General features: G+C 36.3%; 1 protein-coding gene across 2 annotated transcripts in view; it reads left to right on the top strand.

The window, feature by feature from the left end:
• ATP6V1H (ATPase H+ transporting V1 subunit H) overlaps positions 1-21,075 on the top strand; it is a 121,642-nt gene that overhangs the window by 24,116 nt on the left and 76,451 nt on the right. For both annotated transcript variants that reach the window (XM_008706686.2, XM_008706687.2), the window contains exons 5-8: positions 211-324; positions 2,190-2,294; positions 5,599-5,652; positions 18,787-18,884. In XM_008706686.2, coding sequence (XP_008704908.1) covers positions 211-324; positions 2,190-2,294; positions 5,599-5,652; positions 18,787-18,884 — 371 coding nt within the window. The remainder of the gene's footprint in view (positions 1-210; positions 325-2,189; positions 2,295-5,598; positions 5,653-18,786; positions 18,885-21,075) is intronic.

Raw genomic sequence — 21,075 nt, 5'->3', positions numbered from 1 at the left:
GTTTAACTGATTGAGCCACCTAGGTACCCCCCCAAAGGTGATTTTATTTTTAAAGTGTCTATGCCTGCCCCCTCTCACCACCTCTGACCCATAATAACAACTGGAGGAAGAAAACACACTGACTGATGGGACACAGAATGAAAGGTTGAGAAGCAGTGCATGGTAGTAAAATGCATTCTGATTAGTGATATCATTCCTTTTCTTTTTTAGGAAAATCACCAGCGGGTTAGCATTTTCTTTGACTATGCTAAACGCAGCAAGAACACTGCCTGGTCCTACTTTCTGCCAATGTTGAATCGCCAGGATCTCTTTACTGTTCATATGGTAAATTTTGAATTGATCAAATTTCTGATTTGGGGAAGAAACATGCTTGCGCTATTTATGACTTGGTAACCTCCCAGCTCCCAGAGGAGCAAAGGCTGTGATGTTAATTTTTCAAAGCAGTGTTTCCTTATCGATGGTTAGTAATGTGGGGATATTGGGAAGACAAAGGAGATGGAGTTGCTTTGATACAGTTAAAGTTTTGTACAGTATTTGTTGAGTTCATTAGCATAAAAACCTTTGCTAGATTGCATGTGGAAAAGAGCTTCAGATTGTGATAGGATTAACCACGTTTTACTACAGAAATTAAATTTTGTTCAGAAGTAGCTGTTGTGCTTAATTTTTATTTTAATTTAGTAATTACTTGTTTTTTAATATCTTAAACATACTCCTGTTTTAAACTTACCCTGAAATGCTATCTGTGGAAGCCTTAACACTGAACAGTCTTTTATGGAGTATAGAGAAGGTATGAAAGGAGAGTTGAGAGAGTAAATCTTTGTACAAGCCTCTTCTATTCCCAATGTGGAGTGGGCTGTAGTGGCGGAGCTCCTGAGGCTGTTCATTTCAGTAGGTGTCTTTGAACTTTTCAAATCAAGAACTGTTAGTAATACATTTTTGAGCATGTGTTTTCTTTCTTTTTTCCATATATATCTATATTCATTTATGTATGAGTGTATTCATATATTGTACATATTATAATAAACCTTAAGAGAAATTAAGAAGGAGAACTCATGAAATAAATATATTTTAAAGAATACTTAAAAAAGACTATAATGTATTTTCTTTTTTTAAATTGTAGAGACTCGTTTTTATTGTCTGGATACATGGCTTAAATGACTTCCTAATTTTGATGGTGACTTTCAGAAAGTACTGAAAGAATATTAAATTGGGTTGTGTGTGTGGAGAAGTAGTATTTTATTTTATTTTTTTTAAAGATTTTATTTATTTAAGAGACAGAGAGTGAGCAAGCGAGAAAGAGAGAGTAGAAGCTGGAGGAGGGGCAGAGGGAGAAGGAGAAGCAAGTTCCCCGCTGAGCAGGGGATCCAGGGCTCCATCCCAGGACCCTGGGATCATGACCCGAGCCAAAGACGCTTAACTGACTGAGCCACCCAGGCGCCCTGAGAAGTAGTATTTTATGCTGCCTATATTTGTGTGTGTGTATATGTATCTTCCAGGTTTATTGAGGATAATTGACATATTGTAAGGTATTTAAAATGTACAACATGATGATTTGTTGTATTCTTATACTGCCTATTTAATAAAAAATTAATGGTTAGTTTTATAGCTTGAAGAAACCTGAGAAATCTCTAGGTGAGGAGAAAAGGTTAATAGCGAGGAGAGATGGCTATTTAATATGCAGGATGTATTTTATACTAAGGTACAGATATTTAAGTGTGAGGACTCACATGGGGCTTGGAATGAATGAAGGTAGCAGCTGGCAGTTTGTTGTAGACATTGCTCTGAACTCTGGCAAGCAATTTGGTGGAAGTCTGCAGATTTTTGAATATCAACATCTATAAATTCATTAAAAATACTTATTCAGTGCCTCCAAAAAAAAAAAAAAGATCATTTTGATTTTTGCTTGTCTTATAATGAATCCCAGTCTTACTTTTGGAACTCAAAATATTACAGGGAATGTCATGAGATTCTTAAAATGTAACTAATTTTGTTTCGCCTTAAGGGATCTATTTAAAAGTACATTTTGACTATATTGCAAAATATATTTTTAAAAATGAAATACAAACTTATTTTGGAGGAGTTGAGTATTGAAAAAAATCACAGAAAAGTGGTTGTGAGTCCTGCTTTTTAAGGTATGTGATGTGATTTTAGAATCAACATAGTATTCAAATACATTTCTTACTTTTCAGGCAGCAAGAATTATTGCGAAGTTAGCAGCTTGGGGGAAAGAACTGATGGAAGGCAGTGACTTAAATTATTATTTCAATTGGATAAAAACTCAGCTGAGTTCACAGGTAAAAGACGCTTTTTTTTTTAGTATCCTTGAAAGGAATGTGACACCCATATTAAGCTATTAGTGAAATTACAAAAAAGTCACATTAAAATAATGCCATTTTGAATTTGATAAGTAAGTCAGAATACTCTTAGGTATGGTAGCATGCTTCACTTTTTCTTTCTTTGACTAGCTTCAACTCAAACCTTTCTGTCTTTTCTGCCACTTGGGATTTTCCATTCATGCTTTTCAGTGGGCAGGGAGTCTCTTCCTTCTAGGTGGCTGCCAAGATCGCACAGGCGGGAGAACTGAGAGGACTTGGACAATTCCAGACAGCATACTCACATAAGGCTTGTAAGAAGGGAAAAGAAACAGTATAGCAGGAGACAGAGTGCAGGCAAGCTTCGGGCTCAGAGACTTCAGGTGCAGCTCACATGTCTGCCTTGGGGATCCTGAACCTCCAAGATTTGTGCGGGAAATCTTAGGTTTGGGGAGAGCTCTTCGTGTTTCTAGCAGGATCGTTTATGTCCTTCTAGTCACAGAACCAGGCCAAGCTGTCTGACTCGTTACACTAATAAACAAACTGGCTCTCGGTGCTGCCAGGGGAATTTTAAACTACAGACAGCACATTATAGATCATTGGTCAATCCAGTTGTTCTGGTCTTGCTCAAGAGTCCATACTAGGCTTCCAGGTGCCCCTGGGTAAGCCTAGAGCGGCTGGGACCAGCTTCGAGGTAACATCGCACAATGGCACCTTCCCAGGATTTACTATGTCACTGTGGGATAGAACATTTGGGCCTAAGGTTAAACGTGAAGCCTGATTAGTGGTCATCTTGGTTGCTTTCAGATCTCTGTAGCTCTACTTCTCCATGAATGAAATAGCTTGCTGGTTAAATGATGGGGGAAAATAACAGGTTTTCTGTTATTGTCTTCATGGTTCCCTAGAACAGGTAAAAGTTAGGACACTTATGGTGGCTCAGTGGTCCTTTCCTTTAGGCTTCCAGTGACTGATATTAGTGGTAAGGGAGAGACTGGGAATGATCCTCAGAAAAGGAGTGAATGAAGGTGGGTGGGGAAGGAGTATTCTGGGGAAGAAAGGGTAGAAGATAATGAGATTTGGTGTGGGGACGGGACCAGGAAAATAATATTGTTAGTGTGTTGTCAGTGTTAAATTACAAATAAATTCTATTTGAAATATATTTTTGGAAAGTTATAATTCACATTTCAGGTGACATTTTAATAGATTTTAATTTGAGGCATAGGAGAGACACCATGACATTTACTTGGGTTTACTTTTTGTCTTACCGTTGGCTGCCTTTTTGGGAAAGTCTAATTGTCTCCTATATTTGCATAGGGATGTTTTGGAGTGTATTGAACGTAATTACGTATTTTTTTATGTTAGTAGTATAAATTTTAACAGTCTTTTTGGCTTAGTTTTTTTTTTTTTTAAGATTTATTTATTTTAAAGAAAGAGAGAGAACTTGTGAGCAGGGGGAGGGACAAAGGGAGAGGGAGAGGAGAAGCAGACTCTCTGTTGAGCATGGAGCCCAACATGGGGCTCAATCGCACAACCTGAGCTGAAACCGAGAGTTGAATGCTTAACTCACTGAGACACCCAGGTGCCCCTGGCTTAGTTTTTAAAAGTATTTTTACAAGAGCCACAAACTTGCGGATTTTAGTGAATTTGTGAGGTATTTTAAAAACATAATATTTAGAACATGAAAAATAGATGTGTGAAGATGAGATTTTAGATTTCTAGGTGTGTATCATTTAGGATCAGAATGTTTAACCTTCCCCTCACCCCTCCTTTTTTTTTTCTTCTTTTTTGAAATTTGTTCTTCCTTTGAACAAACTTCAATCTTTTTAAGTGTTAGCTTTATGGTAATGGTAGTGAGGCTCTATCATAACTGGATTCATAAAATGAAAATTAGTAGGAAAGAATGTATACTGTAGTTTGCCACTAACATTTTGGGTTGTTTCATCTTAGATTTTTCCTCACAAGAATAACATTTATATTGTGCCTCGCAGATGATTTGTTACTTTTGGAATGATTAACTGTGGTTATAACTATGTCCAAGAATTGGGGGAAATATCTTTATTATCACTAGTGGAAGCAAAATATTTCAGTGTGTGAAACAGTTTTCATTAGAACTGACCTTCTCGGTATTAGATAAATGCTTTAAAAGACCTTTTCTTTATCTTTCTGGTGCATTCTTTTTATCACAAAGTCTTTGGCTTTCTTCAGTTATGGTATGGCGTTTCTGCTTTGCAAGTCCTGCTACAAAGTGACTCTTCAGGGTGCCCTGGCCACGTCTGGCTTTGCTTCTCAGAGTCTGGTCACTGCTTCTGCTAGGATCTGAATTGCACTGTCTCTCTTGCTGTGGGCAGACACTTCTTCCATAGCTTTCTATCAGGATCAAATTACAGACTTCTTGTTTAAAGAATGAAACCTAGGATTACTGGGGATTCTGTTTGCTACTTTGCTTAAATGTCATATGATGGCACTGTATCTGGAACGTCTCTTTTTCTCTATTGTTAGTGTTTTCTCCCTCATAAAAAGGACCACAGTTTCATAATTTTAATAGAAATAAACTTTCAAAAGTCCAAATTAGTTGCAAGTTTGGATATTTTGTTGACTTTATAGTGACATTTAGGAGCTTTTTCTTTTTTGGTAGTTCAAGCATTGTATATGTGTTGTGGGGGGGGCCTCATGCCTGGAACTTAGTAGATAAAAAATAAAATTAGATCGAATAAAACTAAATAAAAATTTCCTTTCAGAAATTCATCACCACTTTTCTCTTGCACATTCAATCTTTGACTTTCTACCTTTTCTTTAGTCATTTCTATATGTCATTTAGACATCATATAACATGTGAGATTCTGATTGTCATTATAACTTGCTAGCGTTGCTGTAGATAATCTGATTTTAAGTTCTGTGTAGAATCTTTCCATTATGAGGCACCTATTTTGAAAGCTTTGCCACAGCATATAATGTAGATAGTTCAGCTTAAGACAGTCATCTTACGCGAAAAGCAATTCAGTAAGTAAGTTCTGAGATTTGGAAATTTGCACCAGCTTCACTTATGAAATTTAGCTGGAGCTTAGTATTCAGTTTATTATTGTTCCATTTTTAATTAAGTTATCTGGAAGAGTGTAATATTTAGAATATTTTGTGTCATCCCTATGCTTTTTATTAGTTGATGGTACTCCATTAAGTAGGATTAGGAAAAAAATTATAAAATTTGCTTAGCTCCCTTTCATAAGCTGATAAATTAGGATAAAAATTAAAAACAAAACTAAGTAATAAGTTATTTATTTCATAATAGAAACTGCGTGGTAGCGGTGTCGCTGTTGAAACAGGAACAGTCTCTTCAAGTGATGTAAGTATATTCCTTCTTAATTCACTGGCCTCCTAACACCATGAATATAAGTTATTTTGAGTCATTTAAAATTTTAAAGATGTTTACTAGCTCCCCAAATGTAAATCCATGTTAACCTTCAGTTAGGTTAATAGCATTGTAAAAATCTATATATTTATGTATATATAAATATTATGGTCTGTAGACTTGCTCTTCCCTGTTGCTCTTCTTTTCAGGTCCCTTTATCTTAGACCTGAGAATCAAGGCAAGAGTCTGAATTCAGATGTACAGCTGGAATGAATAATCATAAAGTTACTCTCTCAGGCTTCCGTTGTTTGATACCTATCCAATATCTGTTTAACAGATACGGGAATAGTATGTCAGGGAGTTGAAAACAGTTCAGTTACCTGATGGCATTAAAACTCGTTACTTGCACTGTGTTGCTCAAGGCTTTATGTGGGGCTGTTTGCTGGCTGGAACCCCAGCCTGCCCTTTTTTTCGCCAAACTCTCCCCACATTTTTGTAGAGCCAGAAGGGTAAAGGTTAAAATTAATCACGTCTCCCGAAGTTCCCTTCTTGGTTGGACTTATCTTCCCCATTTGGGAGCAGTTTATCTTTGTTATATTCTGAATACTTCAAGAACTGGCAAGAAGTTTGAACAAGTAAGGGTTGGCATGATTAGAGCCAATTGAGAAAAAGATAGGGAAAAAGAAATGTAGGTGAGGTGCACTATCTTTATTAGTGGGAAATATCTCTGGGAAACTGGAAGGCATCTTCAGAGGGTAGTGTCTACCACTTGCCTGTAGTAGACCTAGACGAAGCTGTGTAGAAGCCATTTAATATCCATATTAATTACCAATATTTCCATAATCAGCATGGAATATATCTGTTTGTGTGCTCTGAGACTGTAGATTGCAGCAGAACCTATTTTCAAAGCCAAGAGCAGGGCTTCTCTTGGGGCAAGGTTTGAAGGATTTGACAAATAGTGTGTTAGGCCAGAAAATGGCTATTAACCTTCTAAAGAGGAATCAGAACAAGGTGTAGAACTAGATGAGCAATCTCGGGGTCAGAGTGGGGTAAGCAGGTGATAGGTTGGAAGTCTAGATATTCAATCATAAGCGCATGTTTAAATTGAGAATCTTTTATTTTCATGACTTGAATTTTTATTTGTTTGAAATTTTGAAAAATTATTTAATTCATGAATTAGGCTTATTGATAAATTTTTTAAAAAGGTGTTTTCGGAATTATATATCTTATAAACTTATTTGAGTGATTGTTGACGTGTTTTTAAGTTATTAAAGCTTACATAATGAGTTGCAGGCTTTGGTGACATGACATTCTTATTTCGTTCTTTTCTGTCCAGTGTATTGGAAAAACAAAACTAATTAATTGAATTGGCATACGTTATTCAAAGTGGTTTATTTACCTGGTAGACTCGTACACATACATCCCAAACAATTAGCATCAGAGGTAATTGTGAGTAAGGAAAAGGTGGCCTTTGACTTTTGACCTTCTTCCCTTTCATACCCTTCGAACTTAAACATGCTTGCTGTCTCTTCCGGAGGTTCTTACTTTTTCAGATAGCTATCAACTTGGAAAGCAGACTTTAATAAGTTGAGGGTAAGGTGGTAGCTTCTGCTCTGATGATTTAATAGGGGACTATGAATTGGTAACTAATATTTATTGAGCTCTTACTAGGTGCCTGGCACTGCTTTATTCAGCTTACATTTACATCTCCTTGAAATATTCACACTCCCTCTCTGACTTAGGTCTTACTAAGCCACTTTGTATAGATGTGAGCCTTGAGGCTGCACAGAATGGCAACACCAGTTTGCCTCAAGTCATTCAGTTAATGAGTGGCAAACACTCTAAACAAAGGAATTGCTTGCCAAGAGAATTCCTTTTAAGGCAACAGATGTGCAGTTGGGTCTTAAGGCATTCCCCAAGTCGCACAGCCTGCTCAGCCTTGGAAAAGTATTGGTATTATATCTTAAAATCTCTTTAGGTTTTTACAAGAACATAGGAAAGCAGTTTGGGAAATTGCAGTACATGGTATTGCCACTTGATGTCAGTATAAAACAAACAAAAATTTTAATACTGCAGAATGTGAACTAAGAATGATTCAACAGTCTTAGTTTAAAATGGCCACAGAAGCATCATCATAAGTTATGAGTGGATCATTACAAACATTTTTATTTAAATGACATTACATAAGTAGACTTCCCTTAGCATGCATTATGTTGTCTTTGCCTGAAGATGAAAATAATAAATGACACCAGCTCTTATGCACTTACCTTAAACTGTTCAGTTCTTTACAGGCTCTCGAATGTGAGTGCTCATGTCTTCTGTTCTGAGGAAGCTGCACAGCTGCGGACATTGATTAGTGCTGATACCCTGATAAAACGATGAATAAATACTGTGATCTCTCACAGGCTTTGCAGGATTTAGAAAGAATCTGGGAATTTCTAGCTTGTTTTTTCTTCTGTCCAGCTTCACTTATACTTGTGTAGGAGGGAGCAAGGTGACTGACCATGTCCGGATCTCTGGTTATTTTGTTGTGGATCCAGTTTGGCATTAGTTACTGGTAGATAAACATTGTTTCTTTGATAGTAAATAACTTGATGAAGTTGCCAGTTCTCCTTATTATTTCATCTTGCCTTTTAATGTTCTGGAGCAGTTCTGTCCACCAGAACTTTCCATGATGTTGGAACTGTCCATTGTGGTAGCCACTGTGTGGCTATTAAGGACTTGGAAAGGTGGCAAGTGCAAGTGAGGAAATACATTTTCAATTTTATTTAATTGTTTAAATTTTTGAGTTTTTTATCAAAATATATGTCACATACCATAAAGTCCATCCATTTGCAGTTCAGTACGTTTTAGTATATTTACATAGTTGTGCAGCCATTACCACAATCTAATTTTATAACATTTTTAACACCTCAGAAGGAAACCCTGTACACATTAACAGTCATTCCTCATTCCAACTCCCCACTCCCAGCCTCTGGCAACCACTAATCTACTCTTTCTGTCTCTTCTGGCCATTTCATAAAAATAAAGCACATAGTATGTAGTTGGTTGTCTATGACTGGCTTCTTTTACTTAGCGTAATGTTTTTAAGATTCATGCATGTTTTAGCACATAATAACAGCATATTAGAGTGAGAGAAATGAAACTTAGTTTTTTTTGGCTTTTGGCCAAATTTCTTAAATTGGTTTCTGTGGCAGTTCTAGTATCCTTGTTAATATGAAGATAGTTTTACTGTTTTGGCTTTGTTTTTAATTTAATGCTGTGCTGATGTGGCACTTTTCAGCCTTCCAGAAGAGGTAGAGTACTTTAATGATTTAGTTCTTTACTACTTTGTTGTTAAGTCCACCAAAAGTGCTGCCCCAGTAGCAGAAATAAGTGGGCTGTGTCAGAAATTCATACAGTTCAGGCCTGTTATTTAACTGTGGTCTGCTCTGGCTGTCAAACTGTGAAGTCTGTGAGGACTCAAAGTAATTCATAATCAGTTGTGTGTCTGTGTAAGTTGTGTGGCAATTCTTGGAAGATTTTCGTTATTTAATTTTATCTTCTTGCCATAAAATTAATACATTTTAAACATTGGGGATCATTAAAATATATGCACAGAATGAACATTAAGGAGGGAAGATAAGAATCTGTGAGTTTTGTTTTTCTGATCAGATTTTTGGAAGGACTGTCTGGAGGTATAGTCTGGCAATACAAAAGAAAGTTAAGTGGTTAAGGGTTTCAGTATAAGATTTTCTTTTACAAATCATTGTCAAAGCATAGTACTGATAATAATAAGTAATCTAATATTGTGCATAAGATGTGTACTTGGAAGTTTTATACAAGGCAATAATTTATAAAGTAAATAATATTTTCCCAAATTCACAGTTTTTCTGTATGTTGTAAAGAATCTCATTACATGATGGAGCCAATTAGGTTGAAAGCAATGCTTGAAGAAAATTTAGAAATCTGTAAATTAATAATGAAATTACTTTTTTTTGGTAAAATTTAAGTCTAAGGCTAAATTATCTTAATTTAGGCATTAATTTAATCTTGGTATTTAATGAGTATTGACTAGAAGATCTCTTTGAGTAAGCCAACTTCAAGAGAATTCTTGAACTTATATATATTTTAGTTCCTGCATATGAGGTAATAATAATATACCTTATGGTTGTTTTGTGCTTTGTAGAATTGATTTGAGTTCAGATTTGAGGAGATTTTTTCCCTTTAATTTGTTAGGGCTGGTTATTTCCTTTTATTGATGATAGAACAGTTTTGAAGAGTTTAAGTGATTTGCCAAAGATAATTTGGCAAAACTCCTGATAGGCAAAGTCTCTCCTCTTTTCCCTTTTTTTTCTTTTCTTTTCTTTTTTTTTCTTTTTTATTTTTATGTCTTAATGCACACAAAGTAAAATGTACAGATTTTAAATGTTACACTAAATGAATTTATATGTCCTGTGTCCTCCTGCTCAATACCTCCCTTTGGCTAAACTTTCACCAAGGTTATTGTTTTCATGGTATCTATTACCAGTGATTAGTTTTGCCTAATCTTGAACTCCATTGTAGTGGAATCATATACAGTATGGCTCTTACGTATTTGAATTCTCTTGCCAGTATTGTGCCAGTGAGATTCATTCATGTGCATTTAATAGAAATTCATTTTTTTTACTGCCATCCAGTAATCCATTAAATGAATATTTTCTGTTCTCTTATTAATGGATATTTTGGGTTACTTCTAGTTTTGGCTTCTTGGTAGGAACATTCTTATACCTGCCTTTTGGTAGATGTGATCACTGTAATCACTTATGTCTGGAGCACTTAATTCTACAATGGAATTGCTGGCTTGTAAGGCATATGTAAATTTAGTAGATATTGCAAATCAGTGTTCTTAATCAATTTACGTGTCCCTCAACAAAGTATGAGAATTCCAGTTGTTCCAGTCCTTACTGACACTTATGTTATTGTCACTGACACTTATGTTATGTTTTTGTCTTGTGTTATTTTTTAAAGCAAATATCTGTGATAGAATTAAAAATGACACACATATATGCACACACTTTTTAGTTCTACAAGAAAAGATTCATATAATTGTCATGAAACATTAAATACTTTTGGGACTGTTCAAATCAGGAGTTCTCCATTTCATGTAAAACTGGCTTCTGGAATCTATTTTAGTCAATTATGTGTTTGAAAAGTTCAGCTTGGTGCTTCACCAAGTCCACTGTACTGTGCGTTTTTACTGTCTGTGGGACAGGTGCTTTTTACTGCAATGCAGACACATTATTTCAAGTGCCCATGATTCCAAAATTTAAGTGAATATTATCTTTGCTCTTTCTCATTTAGTTTGTACTTATATCCCAGCTTTCTGAAGATGAATATTGAAAATATATCTATAAATGTTGTTATAACATTAGTTTTATGTTGGTACAATATCACTAGTTTTTATGTTTATCTTTTGTTGCCTGCCTGCTTTGTAATTCCTTAGTTCTTGAATTGCTTTGTAATTCTGCAGAATATGGATCTCTGAGATCATATTTGCCATGAAGGTGAATTTTACAAGTTGCTATTTTCCCTATGATGTGATTATTCCACCATAATATAGGAGAGTTTGCATTTCAACAGCACTGGAAAATTTCTCTTAAATGTATTGAGAAGTAAAAGTAGTTTTTCTCTGCCAGTGAGGTTTGCTGCAGTGAGGGTATGTTGTGGCCAATTCTGAGCCCAGGATGTCTGGTGCAGCACAGTGAACTCTAACTCAACCATGAGGAGTGGATTCCTAGGGCCAATCCAAGATTAACTCGCTATTTTAATTTCAGCAAATTATATCTCCTTTTTAAGGCTCATCTGAAAAATTGGGTATCATATTTCCCTCTTATCTTTAATTTTAATTTTTTGAAAGTACTTTGAAAAATGTGTTAAATTATTTTTATAAAACATTTTTAATTTCTTTTTTGACAGTTTTTTGATTAGTTGTGAAGGTTAGAAGATACATTTTGATTCTTGAAAAAACAAAAACTTTACCTTAAAGAACTCTGGTGGGATGACATTTAAACAAATAGTATTTAGGAAACAGTGCAATGAGTATCTAAAATATCTTTTTTTGTGTGTATGTATTTTGTTGTTGTTATTAAGTCAATCCAAATATGGGTGATTTTTTTGTTAATGAAGAAGTGAATTTAGCTATTTATTTATTTATTTATTTATAAAGAAGATTTTATTTATTTCATGTGGGGGGAGAGCATGAGCATGGGGGCGGGGTAAGTGGGGGAGGAGCAGAGAGAGAGGGAGAAGCAGGGCTCTACGCTGGAACCCCAGGATCCTGGGATCATGACCTTGAGCCAAAGGCAGCTGCGTAACTGAGGAAGCCACCCAGGCACTCCTATTTTAGTAATTTAAATGAAAGTTATCATCTGGTTTAAATGAGCTCTTTTACCATAAATATTTTCTAGTAAAGTAGGATGATACAAGGTACAGCCAGAATTGACTAGCAATTTACATTAGTATTCAAAATGAGATAAATTAAAAGAAAATACTAAACAATTATGTAAGATCCATACTACCAAACAGATTTAGTTTTGGCTTTAAAAAGAAATAGGATAATGGTACAATGTTGTGTATATTTCTACAGTATTGATTGTTATTAGGATAAAAATTTTGGCTAAACTTTTAATTATGGATGATATCTATTAGAGTCCCATTCATTTGGAATTTGTGTAAGCTAGGAAGCTTGTTTGTATTTCTGTTGTTTGTTCATTCAGTCAAGAAATATGTATTAAGTACCTACCAGTACAGTGCATAGTGCTGAAAGCATAGCATTGAATGGGAGGGGCTCTTGCCTACATTGGGCTTCATCTTAGGGAGGACAGTATTAGATAAGTAATTACACACTGTGATTATTTTAGTACCTGTCTGGCAATGCTTGTAAAAGAGAAGCACAGGTCCTTTGAGAGTGTGCAGTGAGGGGTCTCATCTGGGGCCAGTTTGCTCAGGATTCCTGAGGAAGTGGAGGAATGAGGCCTGTGCCTCCACTGGAGGGAAGTGTGTGGAGAACATGGGCAGAGAAGGGAGAGCTGGGGATGCTGTAGGAGTGCAGGCATAGGGAGAGTGGGGAGATAAGGCAGGCAGGCCCAGGGTATTCAGGGCCTTAGAGATCACATAGGGTTTTAGGACTTTTCCTCCGCAGGGAATCCATTGAAGAATATTAAGATGGGGAGTCACATGGTGTAGAGCAGCCACAGGAAGGAGGGCAGCATTTATTTATTTATTTTTTTTAAAAGATTTTTTATTTATTTATTCGACAGAGAGAGAGACAGCCAGCGAGAGAGGGAACACAAGCAGGGGGAGTGGGAGAGGAAGAAGCAGGCTCATAGCAGAGGAGCCTGATGTGGGGCTCGATCCCATAACGCCGGGATCACACCCTGAGCCGAAGGCAGATGCTTAACCGCTGTGCCACCCAGGCGCCCCGGAGGGCAGCATTTATAAGTCCTGGTACTGGATCTGCCATCCTGCAGCATTGGCACTGTTCCCCTTGATTGCTGTGTGGCTTACTTTTTTACTTTCCTGGGATTCTGTCACTTGTCACCTCAGCAGTGAGTCCCTCTCCAAGGATCCTACTTAAAAGAGCACCCATGTCTCCCTCTCTGCATTTCCTATTTCCCTTTTTTAATGGTATTTTTGTTGTATTGAACTTGTCAAACTCCAGTACACTCTGTAATTTACTTGTTTTTGTGTGCTTTTCCTCTTTCTCCATTAGACTGTATACTCCCTGATGGAAGGGATTGAGGTCTGTTTGTTCATGGTTGTGTGTCCAGTGCAAGAACAGTGTCTTGCACGTAGCAGTCAGTCAGTAAATATTTGTTGAATGAGTATTGAATACAGACTTATAGAACCTTTCTGGGTAGTAGTTGAGAACTTAGAATGATGGAGGCCCTATGTCCCTTATTAATAGTTTCTGACAGTCCAGTCAGTCTGGGGTTGTAGCTGTCAGAGTATACTAGAACTGCAAGGGCAAATGGGCTTCTTCATCTTTGGTTGGATTCTTTTTTTTTCTTTTTCTTTCTTTCTTTCTTTCTTTCTTTCTTTCTTTCTTTCTTTCTTTCTTTCTTTTTTATTTATTTATTTATTTTTTATAATAATTTTTTATTATGTTATGTTAGTCACCATACAGTACATCCTTAGTTTTTGATGTAGTGTTCCATGATTCATTATTTGTGTATAACACCCAGTGCTCCATGCAATACATGCCCTCCTTAATACCCATCGCCGGCCTATCCCAATCCCCCACCCCGCTCCCCTCTGAAGCCCTCAGTCTGTTTCCCAGAATCCATAGTCTGTCATGGTTCATTCCCCCTTCTGTTTACCCCCACTTCTAACTACAAATATATTTGAAAATAAAGTGGAGTCCCTTCTACATGCCAGATAATATAAGCAACTCAATAAATGTCGTTGAATGAAGTAATACTTCTTCAAAGTTGAGAGAGCACAGTGGATTTAAAATCTTTATACAGATGATTAAAAATGCAGTAGATCTCTATAAGATTTCTTAAATGGAAAAAGAAAATTGCAAATGAAAGTTACAGTATAATCTTATTTGTATTTTTTTAAAAAAAAGATGTATGTATAATGCATAGAATCTGCAGTTTACACAGAAATCTAATATTGATTGCATCTTAGTGGTACTGAAGGGTGATAAGAGGGAGGTTTCATTTTATGCCATTCTATATTGATTGGCTATTTTTTAAAAAAGATCTTATTTTATTTATTTTTATTTATTTTTAAAAAATTTATTTATTTGAGAGAGAAAGCAGGAGAGGAGGGGCAGAGGGAGAGGGAGGGAGAATCTCAAGCAGACTCCCTGCTGAGCGAGGAGCCTGATGCAGGGCTTGATCTTACAACCTTGAGATCATGACCGGAGCCAGAACCAAGAGTCTGATGCTTACCTGACTGTGCCACCCAAGCACCCGTTGATTGGATATTTTATCATAAATATGTACAAAGAATTTCATGTTAAATTAAGATGAATAAAAGTCATGTACACAAATATTAATGAGGTTCCATACTACTTGTCAAGTCATACTTCTAGTTCATAACTCTACTTACGACCCAGAAGCTGATCATACAGGCAGTGTCCTTCGGAGTTCTGAGCATAGGAGTCAGGGAGACTCAGGAGACTCATAGGAGTCAGGGAGAGGTCCGCTGGAAAAGGTGAGGCTCTGGTATAGCTACAAGGGAAGGCATAGAGATTTTCTTCCTTATTTGATTCTTTCTTGGGACATTCCTGTTTGGAAGGAGCAATATTTGATTACCTCAAATATTACTTCATCAGTTTGGCAGTTTTTGATATTGTCCTGTAAGATGGACTATTTCTTTGCCATTCACTTCTTGTTCAGTTTGTTGTGAGATTTCAGGATTTTCTATTACAATTACAGCTATTTCAATAATACTTTTTGAAGTCCTAATAGAATAGGAAATTCTAGCAAAAAGAAAAATATAGAATTTAGAAGTCAAGAAAGTTTGAAGATCTGTCAACTCTGTATTTGCTCACGAAGGAAACTGTATGAAGGCACAGCACTGTGTTTTCTGAACTTCAGGTGAAGTGTGAACTCAGTGGAAGTGGAGTGAGAAAAGGAACCTTGGCCTGCCTTAGCCAATGGTGCATTAAAGAAGGCATGTTGAGGGGTGCCTGGGTGGCTCAGTTGATTAAGCGTCTGCCTTCGGCTCAGGTCATGATCCCAGGGTCCTGGGGTCAAGCCCCATGTCTGGCTCCCTACTCAGCGGGGAGCCTGCTTCTCCCTCTCCGCCCCGCTTGTGCTCTCTTGCTATCTCTGTCTGTCTCTCTCTCTCAAATAAAGAAAATCTTAAAAAAGAAAAAAAATATATATATACAGCAGGAAAAGATCAAGATTGTGTTTACATTGAACAGTGTAGAGGATAGTAGTACCTTTTTATATTCTCATGGAAATGAACTTAAGGGAAAGGATAATACGGAATTTGGGGGCTTCTATATTTTGTCCTTTTTTTTTTTTTTTTAAACAGTATCTTACTAGGCAGAAAACAAAGATCACTTCCTTTGGACAAAACACATCTTAAAACTTTAGGTTTTACTTTTTTCCTCCTAAAGCCAAATGGCATGATAAAAAAAAATCAAGTGGAATGAATATTTAATTATTCATTTAGCAAACAAAATTTTTAAAGTCCTGGGTTTTTTTTGTTTTTGTTTGTGTTTTTTCTTTTTTCTTTTGCCAGGGACTATGCTTAAATGCTGAGATTAAGAAAGACTCCTCTTTTGCTCTCTGGTCGAATGGGGATGACTGACACACATACATGCGACACACACACTCACTCAAAGGGATTTACACATAGAGATTTATATGTGGCACATGGAAGTGATTAATTCCATCTGGAGAAATCAGAATACAGTAGTAGTTGCAGCAGCAAACATTTGTGGAATATTGTATGACAGATACCATTGAAAACTCTTTCATACATTAACTAATGAAATTATACTGACATTTCGTGGGATTCGTCCTATTAGCTCCATTTTATAGATAGGAAGCTCTTTCAAGGTTACATAGTTTGTAAGTAGCTGAGTGTGGCAGGCTGGTTCCAGAGCCTTTGTTCCTAACGATTATATACTATATACTACTATACTACTGCCTTTCTTTCATGGTGGAGGAGTTAACAATTGATCCAAGACTTGCAGGTGAATTAATTCAAATGGTGAAGAGAATGGGGGAGAGCTGTTCAGTTTGTAGTTGGAAATAGAGGTCTGGTTCTCAGGTGAAAGTAACTGTTGGAACTGGAATCTTATCTAAGGTCAATGGTGATCCTAGAATTTGCCATACTAATGGGGTGATAAGATATAAAAGAGGTAAAAGTTTGGTGATAATTCCTTCAAGAAACTTCCATGTATTGGGAGGAAGAAAGATGCAGAGATTGGTACAAGGACAGCTGTAGGGTGGGAAAGGATTGAATATATTTAGAGGCTGAGGAGAGGAGATCTATCAAACAGAGACTGAGGATGTAGACGGGTCTGATGGATGGAACATGACGTGAGAGGAATGGGATATAGACTTTCCTGGGGCTGAGGGTCGTGGAAAGGAATAAGTCTGCTGGTCTCTTAAGAATGGCTATAAGCATAGTTCAGTTTTGGGGGGTGAGATGTTGGTAGCTGGTGAATCTTTAACTAATGGTATGTATATTTTCTCATACTGCTGAGAGTGAGGGAAGAGAGTTGGATAGGAGGATAGTGGTGAGTATGGGTGACTGGGAAATGGCAGTGAGAACAGACCAGAATTGGTTGATGGCTTTGCAGGATTGTATGATTATCTCCAGCAGTATTAAATTACCTTTGTCTGGGAATAGAGATGGTGACTTGTTGGCTTGATTGAAGACTGATGATTTAGAAGAAAAACTGTAGTGTAATTTTATACATGAGAGTAATAGGACACATGTGAGTGAAAGATAATGAAATGATATAATTTACTTTGTTTAATCAAAGGCAATAATTCAGTCATTTCCAGTGTTGCCATCACTATATACTTTGAAAGTGATTTCTGGAATGGCCTTTGGACTGCTTCATTATTTATAATAAGTGTGAGTACAGTTTTAGAAACAGGATCTTTCATATGCACATTTATAATGTGAATCTGGAAGCTCTATGACAATGAAGAATCCATATTTGAAATGTATCATGTATTTCAACATGGTATAGTAAAATGGACACAAAAAGAAAGGCTTACAGTGAACCAACACATTTTTGTGTTGAGAGGAAATTGATGATAAATGGAAGAGGAGAGAATGCCCTAGGTTGCCTTTTTATTCATTATATGTAGAAACCTTGCTTAGGCTGTCTCTCTAAAAAAGAAAAATGGAACTCCTCTTTCACAAAGGATTACTACCTGCTGACTTAATTGGAAAAATAACATATTTTTTTTCCATTATGGGAGATAGTTTTAGAGCTGAAAATTCACTTTTTTTGGGTCATTTCTGCTAATGTTTTGAGTTTTCAGGCAAATTATATCACTGGATACCTAAGTGCTTTTGGGAAACTATGTTCACTACTTTCTAGGTAAAATCTAAGATAACCTTTTTTGATAATTTTGATAGTTCCACCAAATGGACTTATATCATTGTGTTTTTGTAATTGAATGCCTAGAATTTCCTTGAAATGTTAGGTTTTAACAACTTTGAGTTAAAACACAGAGCCTAGAAACATCGTATATATTAGGTGTTGTGAACTTCTATAACATTCTTGATTCTCTCCTTTTCTTTCTTTTTATTTTATTTTATTTTTTTAGCATGTTCGTTAAGGCTAGAGTCTAAAAATCCCTCTTGTCTCTCTGTTCTTATAGATGTTAGGCTCACGGTGAATATTTAGAGAAGAGCCCAGGCCAGGTGTTGCTATTAGCTTTGTTAAAATGGAGGTGCCTGCATTATTCCTGGGGATATTATTCCTGTTTTTTTTAGGTTCCAGATTTAACCACAGTTTCCCTAGAACAGTACTATTGAAGTGATAGTTGTTAAAAATTATAGAGCAAAGGTCTTCTTCAAATGTTTAGACTTCTTATATGCTATATATATATTTCTAAATTCCCATTTATTGAATTTCTACAAAATAAATTACTTAATCCTAACAGTACCCCTTTGGGATGCCTGGGGGCGTTATCCTTGTTAAGGACAAAGAAATCGATTATTGGAAAGGTTCAATGACTCACCTCAGACCATTTAAATACAGGTTCATCTCAAAGCATAGTTTTATCTTTTTAATTTTATTGTCATTCTTTGATATTTCTGCAGTTATGAAGAGCAGTATTATCTCTATAGTGCCTCTCTTCAGGACTAAGAGAAACATTGCAAGATGACGTTTATCAAGCCATTATCAAGGATATACTTACTTTGTTCCTTGATTTCCCTGTGTGTTAAGTAGTCTTGAACTATGTGGGTTTAATTTGGTAGAGAAAATCAACTGCATTTCTAAGAGGTAGAGAGAAAAACAAAAATGGAGATTGATTTTGAAAAAACGGTAGGGACTTTTGGATGTTCTGATGATAAGAAACTCAGTAAAAAAAATCCAGACTTTTTGTATATGCATGATCTCATGTCTTTAAATGCTTTCCATTTTAAAACCTTGTACTTCTTCTTGCATAGAGTTCTCAGTATGTGCAGTGTGTTGCTGGGTGTCTGCAGCTGATGCTTCGGGTCAATGAGTACCGCTTTGCCTGGGTAGAAGCAGATGGGGTAAACTGGTGAGTGCCCTTTTACTTTTAATGTAGAGTAAGATTTGAAAGCATCTCTCCTTGACATTTTGAAAGAAATTAATACATTTAATCATCTAAAAGAAATACTTTTTTTTCCATGTCTGTTTAAGAATAGATTATGCTAACCTTCATGGAAGTTAGTAACTACTAAACGGAATGTTTCCCCTTTCCCTCACTTGGCCTGTGCTATTTAAGAGGTTAAGAACTCCGAAAAGCCAAATGCTTTTGATAGAACAAATTCTAGGTATTCAGAATAGAAGAACAATTATAAAAGTATCTTGTGGTATATGTAGGCAAAAATCAATAAGAAAAGGTCTTATCCAGAAGAATGAATATAATCCAGAAGAATGAATATAATATAATATAATATAATATAATATAATATAATATAGTATAATATAATATAATATAGTGAATAAGAATGATATAATTCTTTGTAATGCTGTGTAATTAGACCATTCTCTGTGGGGTCCTAATTTGCAGGTCCAGGAACTATGAGGAGCTACACTCTCAGGTTAGCAAATGTACTTATAGAACAAACAACCCCCCGCCCCAATCCCAAAACAAACAAAATTCTCTTTTACTACCAAAAGCCAGCTTATTTTTTCATAATGAGAGATCTCACTGCTTTTAAAACAAATACTGTTTTTGGTTAGTGAAGACATTGTTTATCTGTTGGAAAACCTATACAGGAAACTAGTTTGTTAACAGAAGGTTGCTTGGTGAGCAAGAAGAGTTGATTGAAGACTCCTGATGCTGTGTCATCAGACTCTGCCAGTCTGGTGCCTCCATCTCCAGTGTAGGGATACACCTGCCAGAGGGGTCTCCTCACCCAGTATTGGCATGCAACTTCCTCAGCTGGGGTACTTCTGCAAATGGCTTTTCTTATGACTTGCACAGAATTGTGATGAAATACTCAATTACTATTGACTGAGTAAATTAGTAATCTTACATTTCTTATGCAAAATTTCAGTCTTCAGTATGTCAGGAAAAATAGTCATGACAATTTACCATGTGGACCTTTTGGAAAACATATATTTGGCCATTTTATGTATAATTAATAGAATTATGAATAAAGAAATAGTGAAAAGCAACCATTAGAAATTCTAATAAGAATTTTTTCATGGTGGGGTGCCTGGGTAGCTCAGTTGGTTAAGCGTCTGACTCTTGATTTCGGCTCAGGTCATTATCTCAGGGTTGTGAAATTGAGCCCCGTGTCAGGCTCTGTGTTCAGCAGGGAGTCTGCTTGAGATTCTCTCTGTCCTCCTCCCCCCCCCCCACCCCAGCTCGTGTGCACCCTCTCTCTCAAATTAAAAAAAAAGAATTTTTTCATGGTAAATCTTTCTGTAGTAAGTGAATTTTGGTGCACAAACATCATGAAAGCTGAAAGAAAACCATCACATGTCCTTTTTAGCAAAATGGAATGGTCCAGGTTCTTATTGCAAAATATTGTGTTGAAGTCTTTCATGTTGAACAGCTAAATAAATGAGAATACTGTATTTCCTTTTTTTGTCCTTAGAGATAATTTTCACTTACTGATTCTTGAGTTTGACAAAATGGATTTATGATACAGTCATCTGAAGACTCACAGTTTGAGATTTCACTTATATGACCAATTTCATCATCATTGTTAGAGAACAGAATGATGTCTGTCTCTTTGCTTTCAACTTCTGATTCATCTAATAATTACGAAATGCCATCCTCAGGTAATTGGCATTATGGATGGAAGATAAAAAATTCTGAATTCTCTGAACTTCAGTGTTCACACAGTGTCAGGAGACTCAGTAGAAAGACTCAAGGGACTCAGCATGTAGTCATTCTCATGGCTGGGATTTATTTCAGAGGCACAATGGATCAGGCAGAGTCTGGAAGAACACATGTTAGGCTTCCTTATGTTCTCTCCCTCCTGTGGGGGTCACACAGTATACTTTTTCCCCAGCAGCGAAAATGTAGCAACATTTGTGTGATTTTTCTGCTCAGGCATCCTAGAGACTCAGCACCCATGGTTTTTATTGGAAGTTTGTCAGGTAGGCACCCTTTGCCTAGCATGCAGGAAAATTCCAGACTCCAGAAGGACAGCAGGTGTTCAATATAAACATAAGTATATTGTTTGTGCATACAGTATAGGTATAGTGAGCTACCTTTATCATTTAGGGAAAGTTTTATATCAGTGTAGGGA

Source organism: Ursus maritimus, unplaced genomic scaffold, assembly GCF_017311325.1.
Source record: "Ursus maritimus isolate PB19 unplaced genomic scaffold, ASM1731132v1 scaffold_9, whole genome shotgun sequence".
Classification (NCBI taxonomy): domain Eukaryota; kingdom Metazoa; phylum Chordata; class Mammalia; order Carnivora; family Ursidae; genus Ursus; species Ursus maritimus.
The sequence above is the reverse complement of the archived record's forward strand: the minus strand, read 5'-3'. Positions and strand labels throughout refer to the sequence as shown.